Source organism: Natator depressus, chromosome 4, assembly GCF_965152275.1.
Source record: "Natator depressus isolate rNatDep1 chromosome 4, rNatDep2.hap1, whole genome shotgun sequence".
NCBI classification, from domain to species: Eukaryota; Metazoa; Chordata; order Testudines; family Cheloniidae; genus Natator; species Natator depressus.
Window position 1 is genome coordinate 33,506,755 of NC_134237.1, and position 11,249 is coordinate 33,518,003.

The 11,249-nt window shown below is 41.9% G+C and overlaps 1 protein-coding gene across 3 annotated transcripts in view; it reads left to right on the top strand.

Moving 5' to 3' along the window:
- EGF (epidermal growth factor) overlaps positions 1 to 10,351 on the top strand; it is an 87,505-nt gene extending 77,154 nt beyond the window's left edge. For 2 of the 3 annotated variants that reach the window (XM_074950741.1, XM_074950743.1), the window contains 2 exons: positions 3,651 to 3,753; positions 7,634 to 10,335. In XM_074950741.1, coding sequence (XP_074806842.1) covers positions 3,651 to 3,753; positions 7,634 to 7,860 — 330 coding nt within the window. In that variant the 3' untranslated portion in view covers positions 7,861 to 10,335. Of the gene's footprint in view, positions 1 to 3,650; positions 3,754 to 7,633 lie in introns of all 3 variants that reach the window. The other variant, XM_074950742.1, reaches the window with a different exon arrangement.
- Positions 10,352 to 11,249: the final 898 nt, after the last annotated feature.

The following is an 11,249-nucleotide window of genomic DNA, read 5'->3' on the forward strand; positions in this document are numbered from 1 at the left end:
CTGTCATTATGGGCTTGATTTTCATTTACACTAAGGCTATTTTATACTGCTCTGACACAGTAACCGAACCTTAAAGTGGTCCTAAATTACACACTTTGCAAATATGGATACACTGACATTTGCTTTAAGACCGCTTTTCACTGCCAGGGTAGTGTAAAGTGGCCTAAAGTCTTATCTACACACACAAGTTATACAGCTTTCCAGTATAATTAAAGCAGTACATTGCCCCCCTGTCTCCCACCTCTGTGCAATGTGGATTCAGCACTTATATAGTGGAATAATTTATTCTTGTATGGGAAAGGCAATAAGCTAGACCAATATAAGGTAGCTGTATTGCAGTATAACTGTGTCCACATTACAAGTTGTATCAGTATAACTATTTCAGTTAAAAAAAACCTCACATCCCTTACCTACATAGTTATACCATTACAAAAACTGTGTATAGACCAGGCCTTAGTGTAAAAGAGGCTCAGGCCCTAAATGTTTTTTGTTTTGTTTTTTAAATAATTGAGATATTAGGTTTAATTCTAGATTTGATCTTGAATAAAAAGTTCCTATCTTGAAACTATTGCATCAAGTCTCCGAGTCCAGCGCGATTCCATTTACAGGCCTTGCCAGGTTTGTTTGTAAATTAATACCTGTGAGGGGCTGGAAGATTTTAAACAGCATGTAACATGTATCTGCTCTGAAGATTGTTTTAAGCAACAGTAAAATGACATTTTGCAAATGGACTGGATTGAAGGCTGTGTTTGCAAGTGGGTGGCCACCGAAACGTGCAGTTAAACATATGCAAGGCATGTTGAATTGACTTGACCATGGTTGCAGCGTGAAATAATTCTTTAGCTGGTGAGGCCTCGTGCTCCTGTGGACCTTTTATTACCAGCGTTTCAGTTGCTGAGCCAGTCGGCACTTTGTTCCTGCAGGTATCAGATAGCAAATGCGATGAATCTGAGCCATGCTGGCATTTGTTCATGGGCAGAGAAGAAAAACACAGTTTGCAAAGTAGCTGATGTTTGGGAAATCAGAAACATTTGTTGGAATCGAGAAAAGCCTGTTGGCTTGGATCGAGAAAAGCCTGTGTATTAGGTGGCCTCCGGCTGATCAGCACAGCCCTCACCAGCATCTGTCCCTGCAGCTAATATCAACTGCTGATGACGTTTGCATTGAGTATGGGGGTAATTAAACAGCTAAACAATGAACTGAGTCAACAGAAACAAATCCGACCTGCCTAATATACATTCTAGTGATGAATTTCACCACCTACGTTCTTCTACTGGGGGTTGTAAAAATATATTTAATAAAGTAATTTAATTTCAAATGACTTGTTACTGGCTCAGCAAGTAATCACTGCCCCACTACTATTACTTTCTCTTAGAAGTAGTAGATTACTTTTGCATCATGCATTTAGTTTGCTCAATGATGATGTAGCCATGAGGATTAAGTACCATGGCATCTTCACACATACTTGGCATGGGAACAGCATTATTGCCAAGAAAAGCATTGGACAGTAATCCACTCCTACTATTCACTCGGAATTATAAGCGTTGTGGATTTTATTTAAAAAGAAAATTCAGTTACTTTCTGGGGCAGAGACTGTCTCTTCAGCTGTGCCTTTATTGCTCCCAGCACAATAGGGCACCAATCCTGGTTAGGGTCTTTGGGTGCTACCAAAGTGTAAATGGTTAATAATATTATTTAATAATGACTTACTTAAATAGTGGGTCGATCATATGCTATGAGAATACATGTAATAAATAATGCTACTGATGCTACCTGGAGCTGTAAACTGTTAATGAAATTCACCCCTTTCCTGGTAAATGGTCCCAGTAAGCAGTGTTTGTGTAGCTAAAAGAGGATTTGGGGGAATGGAATCTGCTCTCTGATCTCTGGGCCAGGTGCAAGGCAGCTTCCATGCCTTGTCCCTATTTGGGCCCACCCGCACACCCCCAGCTGTGAAATATGTGGAGTTGATGTGGAGCCCACATGCATGCAAGGGGTCTAACGTTTCCCACCAGCTGCAATCAATTGCCATGGCATCAGTTACTGGAACTGCTTGGGTAAAATGGTTCAGTTACTCCCGCACTCTATGCCAATGTCCTTTCTCTGCCGCCATCCTTCCAGCTGAGGGAGAATGGTTGCAACTAGCATTGTGCAAAACATGGCAGTTTCCTGCATGTGGGGTTTATGCCAACAATTCCTTCACTTTCACACTAAGGGGGTTCACAACCTTGAGTTTCATATAGACTTTCAGATTCAAATAAACACAAAATAAAACTCAATTGAAACTGTCAGTTTTCACCATGTTTTTGTCAAACCCACATTAAGCTGTGTATTTTGCAGAGTTTTTTTTTGTAGGCAATCTCATAAACCAGGCCAGGTTCACTCAGGAGGTGTGGGATCCTTGGCAAACTGTTGGACGAGCCTATTCTGGGTTTAGTTTATTCTGAGACCTGTAATCCAGCAAGTTTAGCTCTACTTTGAAGCAGCCTTTCAAATATCTGCAACATAATGCAGAGTCCACCGGATGCCTGTTACAGCTGTAGGTCTGGAGATTTTTTGCATGTGAATCAATGCCCCCCAGGCCAACATCAAATATTGCTCTAATTTCTCCCTCCTTACCTTCCCTCTGGCTCCCATCTCTGAACATCCCTCTTCCATTTCCCTCCCCTCTTTTTAGCTATCCCTCACAGCCAGTTTCTCCATTTCCCCTTTATCTCTGTCTCCCACGCCTTTTCACTCTGTTCTTTCTGGTTCTTCCCTCACACTGCTCTATTGAATTTCCCCATCTCCCTTGGGGCAGAATTACTCTTGTCTCCTAACCTCCAGAAGGGACAAGGTCTCCTTCTCCCTTATGCCCATGGAGTATGTGCTGGGAACTAGGAGTCACAATCATGCTTTCTTCCTCGCCCGCTCTGGAGGATTTCCTCTCTCTCCTGTTCTGAGCTGCTGCTTAGTGGCCATTGCCTGCAGACCTGGCTCTCTGTGCTGCTGAGCAGCTGGTGACTCACTCCCCAAAGAGAAGGGAAGAGTAGGGGGCAGATTTTTACAGGTATGTAGGTGCCTAAAGTTGCAGATAGACATTTGGAGATTTACAAAAGTGCCGAGGTGCCTTGCTTGGAAATCAAGGGGAGTTAGGCCCCAAATCCCTGGGACAGGGCAGAGCCTGTGGGCTGATTTCAGATGCCTTCTCCTAGGTTCCCAAAAGGCTCATTGAAAATGTGCTCAGGAACCTAGGAGCAGACACTTCCAGGGAAACTGGGAGACTTAACAGGTGTGCTTTTAGTTCAGCAACCTAATTAGCTGGAGAGAAGGGACTGGTGCTGGAGGACATTAGGCACTTTGCTCCACCCTGTGGGCTGAGCATGCTGCCCGTGCAGCACAATGGCTACTGTTTAGAATCACAGACTCTCAGGGTTGGAAGGGGCCTCACGAGGTCATCTAGTCCAACCCCCCTGCTCAAAGCAGGACCAATCCCCAGTTTTTGCCCCAGATCCCCTAAAGGGCCCCCTCAAGGATTGAACTCACAACTCTGGGTTTAGCAGGCCAAGGCTCAAACCACTGAGCGATCCCTGCCCTTATGAGTGTGGCTCACTGTATGTTACTCTGCAAAGAACAATAGACTGTCTACTAGATTTGTATATGTTTTCCAGTTCATTGTTGTGATGGCACGAAACGGTCACAGGGAACGCAGAGATGTCGATCTAAGGGACTGTGAGACGTCAGATCGCGGTCACTCCTGCTCTTCGGAGTCCGGTGAGTAGGGTTTTCTTTAATCTTTGGCAGCAGCTTTACTTCGAAAAAATCTAACAGCTTTCGCAGCAGAGTGTGTCCTTGTATACAGCAGTCCCTCAGAGTTACAATACAATAGTATGCACAAAAGGGGTCATTCCTGGGCCCTTAGCGAGGAGGCAGCATTACAATCCGACAGCTTCACAGACAGCTTGGGATACTGATGTACAAGTGCAGTCTTCATCTTGCAGAGATCTCGTTTGTTGATGTTTAAGAAGGATCTTCTTGCTTGAGATAGAGGTAAATTGCTAGTTACAGTGTAAACAGTTCCAGCCTATAGTGGCAATTCAAAGACAAGGCATAAGTGAGCCACATCCTGAAATGCAGTAGTCAGTTCTGCCAGGAGAATAATGAGGAAGTAAGGAGCCTAGATGTGCTCCTTGAGCCAAAAATACTGCTCCTCTAGTGGGTAGTGAGCCTGAGCAGATGTGATAATTTTACTCATAAAGACACTGAGAACTTTGTTCTTTTTTTCACAAAAGCTGTATTTCTTTGTTTATGTCACTGAGTCTCTCCCAATGACTTTGTGTTATTCAGCTGGGATTAATGACATTTACATTTAGATTAAGGAGTCGAAAGCTGCACTGAATATTGAACTCTTAATGTCCATTTGCATTCCCTGGCCCTGATTCTCCACCATATTGGAGGGCAGCAGGTGCCAGGGAGCTGGTAGAGGTGTCTTGATTTCAGGGCATAGCCCTGGCACAAAGTCCTTAACACCAATAGAGTATCAGCCATAGGTGGAGCTCAGCTCTGCCATGCTCCTATGACCTTAGCCCATCCTTGACATGCTCCCTCCTGCCCCTTACATCAGGAGCAGGGGGTAGCTGGTCTAGGAGACAACTTGCACAGGGGTCCCCCATGGGAATCCGGGGCCAGTTTAAGGCCACTTGGCACTGAGTAAGCATCACTTACCTCACTGCATAATGCCCATTCAGTCCTTGACCCCTGCTGACACACATCACGTGGTGTGTTTAGTGCCGGTGCTGGTGATTTTGTGATGTGCACACACATTATCCATTAGGAGCTGGGCAGAGACCAGTACTTTCGCGCAGACATCCGAATAACCAGCCATCAGATTCTGAGAATAATAGCACTGTGTTTGTATTTATTTAGCACTTCCATGTTCAAAGCACTGTACAAACATTAACTTTTGAAGCCTCCTCGCAACACCCCTGTAATGCAAGCAACCAGGCGTTATCTGCGTTGTACAGATGGGGGAAGTCTGACCTTGGAAAAGATACACTAAATCAGCGGCAGTCCTGGCATGGAACCCAGGAGTTCCTGACGCTTGTGCTTTTTCATTTAGAGCATGCTGCCTTTCAGCTGTCAGCTGGATTCATTGATGGAGGAAAGGCTCCATGTACTGAACCAGTCCTCTCAGTGCTCATATTTAACTCATGTCTACAGCAATTATCAGGGAACCAAATTCTCTCTGCAACAATTTATAAACACACAGGGCCAGTTTTGCAAAGGTATTTAGACACCTAAAAATGCAGATAGACACTCTAGAGAGATTTTCCAAAGAGCCTGACCAGACTAGCATTTTTAAATCCTCCGATTTTTCCAAAGCACGAATGTTGTGAGAGGTGGGGATTCTAGTGGTAGAACAGGAGACTGGGAACTATGGCACCAGGGTTCTGTTCCCAACATGGCCTCCTATTTGATGAGAGCCCTTGATCAATTTATTTAGGGTAAAGTTCACCCCTATGCTAACAGGGATAGCAGACACCCCCAGTCCAGTTAAACTGCCATGCTTCTGTGTGTGGAAGGTTAGTCGTTGAGCAGTCATATTGAGAGTGAAGTGGAGATGGGCTTCCACATGGCTATTGTGGAAGTGGGTCAACTGGGGGTGGGATGGAGGAGGAGCAGTGTCATGGTGAAGGGGGCCCAAGGCTATATGCATATTGTGGCCACAAACACGTAAGGAAGATGCGTGCAGAGCTGACAGCCCCACGTTCAGATCCTTTGTTGGAGTATTGGCTGAAGAAGGACTGCGGAGCTGCCCTACATAATGCACCGATGGGTGGTGAATTCCACCCTTAATCCTTCTTCAATTAATTGTACAAAGCTTATTTATTCAGGCTGCGCATGGACAAGGTGAATTTACCCTTTGATTTCTCTAACTCAGTTTCTCCATCTATAAATGAGAATAATACTTAAATGCTTATCCAACTTTTTAAGTTGCTTTGATAAGCTTAGATGAAGGACTCTCTATGGCAGGGTGACCAGATAGCAGATGTGAAAAATCAGGACAAGGAGTGTGTGGGGGTCATAGGTGTCTATGTAAGACAAAGCCCCAAATACTGGGACTGTCTCTCTAAAATCGGGACATCTGGTCAGCCTACAAGATGGGAACAGAGTAGTACCATCCATTATTATAGGCACAGCTAGTAGTATCGCCTATAGACAAGGATGCCTGACACTTTCCATTATAAGACCCTGTTCTCGGCTGCTTATAACTTTGTCCAACTTTAACTATTTGGGCTGAAATTCTCCATGGCAGCTGTCTGCCTTAAGGTTGTGTGTTGTTTTGCTCATGTGAAAAGGAATTCTTTCACTATTTCCTTGAAGTGCTCATATTTCAATGCTTTGTAGCAGGAATCTGGCCAAGTTATAAGTTTTTGAAAAATTGTTTCTTAAAATCTCAAGCTTTTTCCTCACTTCTGAATGCTTTCCTCTGGAACCTTTAATGTTCTTTTACCATAGGGTTTTATTCGTAATGATACATTTCCAGTTTTGTTTGTTTCACATCCACTCCCTCTCAAGGTTCCCATGAGTTATTCAGGATAGTTAAGTCCCAGGCAGACTGTGAAGAGTTACAAAGTGATCTGACAAAACTGAGTGACTGGACAACAAAATGGCAGATGAAATTCAGCATTGATAAGTGCAAAGTAATGCACATTGGGAAAATCTAATCCCAACTAATGATGGGTTCTAAATAAGCTGCTAGCACTCAAGAAAGAGCTCTTGGAATCATTGTGGATAGTTCTCAGAAACCTTCAGCTCAGTGTGCCGCAGCAGTCAAAAACGCTAACAGAATGTTAGGAACTATTGGAATAGGGACAGATAATAAAACAGAAAGTGTCAGAATGCCACTATATAATTCCATGGTGTGCCCACACCTTGAATACTGTGTCCAGTTCTGGTTGCCCTATCGCAAAAAGGATATAATGGAACTGGAAAAGGTTCAACAAAGATGATCAAGGGTAAGGAACGGCTTCCATAAAAGGAGAGACTAAAATGATTAGGGCTGTTCAGCTTAGAAAAGAAACCATTAAAGGGGATATGATAGAGGTCTATAAAATCATGAATGGTGTGGAAAAAAGTGAATAGAAAATAGTTGTTTATCCTTTCCCATGATACAAAAAACAAACAAACCAGGAGACACCCAATGAAATTAATAAGCAGCAGGTTTAATACAGACAAGAGGAAATACTATTTCACAAAATGCACAATTAACCTGTGGAACCCATTGCCATGGGATGTGGAGTCCAAAAGTATAATTGGGTTCAAAAAAGAGCTTGATAAGTTTATGGAGGATAGATACATCAATGGCTATTAGTCAGGATGGTCAGGGATGTAAGTAACCCCATGTTTAGGGCAACCCTAAACCTCTGACTGGCAGAAGCTGGGAGAGGAAGACAGGGCTGGATCTCTCAAAAATTGCCCTGTTCTGTACACTCCCTCTGAAGCTCTAGTACTGTTGGAGAAAGGATACTGGGCTAGATGGACTAGTGGTCTGACTCAGTATGGCTGCTGTTCTGTTCTGTTATGAATTTTCTTGCTAGTTGCTATCCGTGTTCTCAGATGGCTCTGAGTAATATTTATCCATTTCGTCCAGCATACGCACAGCCTCAGCCTGCAAAAAACAACAAAGCAGCACAGATGCTAGCGGAAGAGGAGAGACAGCAAGGCTGCCGGCAACATTTTCTCAATGGTAGGAAGCCTCAGCTTGGTGAAGCAGAGAGGAGCCCTCACCAGCTTCAGCGGAGCATCAGCCCCATTGCCATGTTGGAAAGTGACCTTCACTCCCCAGCACCATCCAGCCTGTTAATGCAGCCTGATTAAAGGGTCCGAGAACTGAGCTGAAGCTGGGGTAGTATGGAACTGAAACTTACAAAGTGAAGCAATATTTTTTCTTTAAACTGTACATTAAAAAAAATACCTTGCCAGTCTTTCCTTATCATCTCTGCTTGGAAGCATTGCCGTGATGACTAGACCAGTGCTAAATATTCTATTACATTTTTAATATCCTGTAAAGGTCCTACTAATTACAGTACTTTGCAGGTAAAAGGACACTGGATGAGAACTCACCCCAGGTGGTGACGATTAGAAACAAACATCTTCTGAATGATTTTATTGTTATTTTCGGGTGTTTGCTTTCGTCATATACATTCAGAAGTCATGAAAACAAAGTAGGTAACGGTAACCAGGATGAGCATATGGAGAAATTTACTATAATTCTGTAAACTAAGATGATGCAGTAGAATCAGATAAAATGGTTTCTTCATTAAAATACTACTCAGGGACACTGTAGGCTGGATGATTCTCTCCCCTATGCTAGTTTTATACCAGGGTACCTCCTTTGACTTTGGTGGAGTTATTCCTCATAGATACTTATGTAAGTGAGAGCAAATTGAGATTCTATACTTTTAAGATTTAGCTGGACCATAAGAATTTTTGTGTAAATGAGCATCAATTATATCCAGCAAGGGAGATGTAGCCTCTGGGGAAAGTTATGTCATTTATAAATCTTTCTATCTAAAATCTTCAAAGTCCCTTCAGATCATGAAATGTTTTGTTCCTGGGGTGACAATGGGCCAGATTCTTCTCAGTATAAATGCACTGGAGTTATTCTCACTTTATATTGATGTGACTGAGAGTGAAATCTGGCTCATTATGGATGGGTCTGGTGTATGGAAAGAGTTCCAACCATCTATCACATCAAATACACACATTTTATAAAAAAAATAGAAAAAAATCCAGTTTGGATTGATGTACACAAAACCGGCTTGTTTGTGCTGCCACATTAAATCCATGGGATTGATTGTAAACATATAAGAGGATTTATTTTTATCGTAGACATCCAAGCAGCTACAATTTACTTCTAATTATTTAATACCTAAGTAAAACTAAGGTTGTAAAACTTAACAGTTGTAAAGCTCTGTTTTTTTAGAGAGTTGTCACTTAGTCGCTTATGATTTCAAATTATTTGAATCCAGCTTATTTGAATTGCTGAGATTGTTTTTAAAATATTTGCAAATCAGCTATATTACTTATAATATGAATATTCCCATGTGCATCTCCACCCCTCTCATGCAGGCATCTGTTTGCTCATCAGAATCAAACCTCCAATGTTTTTGAGGTTTGTCCTGCACTATTTATGGATCCTCATCTCTAATATCCACTGAGTTGCCCATCACTATTAATAGTGTTATAATTTCTTAATCTAGATAGCTGAAAATGTTATGAAATACATTCACATATATTTGCAATCCTTTTTTTAGAATTCTGCTAAAAAGGCAGGATATATTTCCCATCCACTTATTAAGTTTTGGGTAGTGATTGGAGAAGCAAGTACTCTAAGCAGTTTCAGGGCCAGAATCTCCTTTCGCTTACACCAGTTTATACCTGGGTAACTCCACTGGTGTAAGCAATAGGAGAATTGAGCTAGTGCTTTCAATGCAAAGTTATGAAACACATCTTTTATAAAAGGTTCATAAGCGTTAGATTTGTTTCATTTCTGCTTGGAAATACTCAAATGTGTTTGTAACTGCCATTAACATTAATTGCAATTACACCTACTCACATGAACAGATGGACTCCTCTGTTTAGACTGAAGTGATTTGAAGAGTGTTAGAACACTAAATAATATACAAGAGGGGACAACCCTTGTGCTGAACCATAAGTTCTCAATATGTAGATTGGACTGTAAAGTAAATAGCTAAACTTTGAACAGAGTAGAGATGGATCATAGTCTCCAAGTGTGGATTTGTATCTGAACCCAAACTTCCCAAGACTTTGCAGGGATATTTGTTTAGGACAGTGATTTTGCTTGTCTCAGTATAAGAACAGAGGCCAGACAGACAAAAAGGTCCTGATTCAGCAAAGCACTTAGTCACATACTTAGGTTCCATTGACCTCAATGAGACTTAAGCATGTGCTTGAAGTCAAGCATGTACTTAGGTGCTTCCTTGAATCGGGATTGAAGGTTGGATCTAAACTTCCTCTGTCTTAAACTGTTCAGATTTTGAGTTTGGACCATCTCTAAAACAAAAGTGTTTCAAATGCCTTAAAAATTGTACAGTTTCAAATCCATGCTTCACAGTCTTTCTGCCTTAGTTTTGTATGAAGTATCTCATTTCTAATTTGGTAGCTTTCACTGGAGAGTTTTGAAAGTCAAAAGTATACATTTTTACAGTGGGGGTACTGGTGACGATAACATTAACTGGTTTGTTTCCTCAACTCACATAGATCTAAACAGAAAATGCTTTTTAGTGCTAAAACCACAAGGAAAAGACAGATATATAAATATAATATATTTGGTTTATTTGTATGTTTATAAACTTTGTGATTTATAAAATAAATAATTCCTAGCATTTCCATTGTTTTGATAGAACATAGTGCACAATGATGGCTTAGATTTAATACATGTCACATTTACTAATAATCCAAACGGGTATCCCATAGCTGCAAAAACTAATGTGTATGTACAGCATGCACGGATATGGTTCTTCTCTGACTGTTTAAAGGATAATCCTTATTAGTGTAAATCCTCCATACCTCAAGATTAGATCCCAGCCTTACTAGAGTATCGAGTAAGTGTTCAATGGGCAATGTGGGATTTTAGCTATACAACTCTCATAAGCAGTGAGAAGCTGCATGACTAATTCCTCATGTACTCTGCTGAATATTTACTCCTTTCTGTGCACACAAGAATGCTTCTAAAATGATCTTTTCTACTTACATGTGTGGAAACATGACTGATGGTCTTAGGCTACATTTTCAAAGTGGTCCAAGGTATTAGCCTAGGATTTACATTGAAGTTAATGGGAACTGGTGAACTGGGCGTATAAAATCCCACATTGGCAGTAACATGGTTAAGGGGAGCTGGAAAGCCCAATTAGCCCATTTTGTGGCACCTGGAGGGGAGACAGGTAATTAAGGATTAGATCCAGCTGGGGAGAAGGGGACTGGATAGTTCCTGTAAAGGAAGACTGGAAGACCAATAGGGGAGAACTGAGAGTGGAGAGCTGCAGTAGGTAACTTATATCCTGGGGCTGGCCCTGAAGGAGAGGGCAGCAGGAGCGAAGGAGTTCCAGGTGACTGCCAGAGAGGCTTAGAAGCTACTTAAACATGGATGCTTCCTCTGCAGACTGGTGAGAAGCTACCCAGGAAGCTCAGTCTCCAAGAGGAGAGGACCAGAGGGTGTGATCTCAAGGAACAATCTGCAAGAG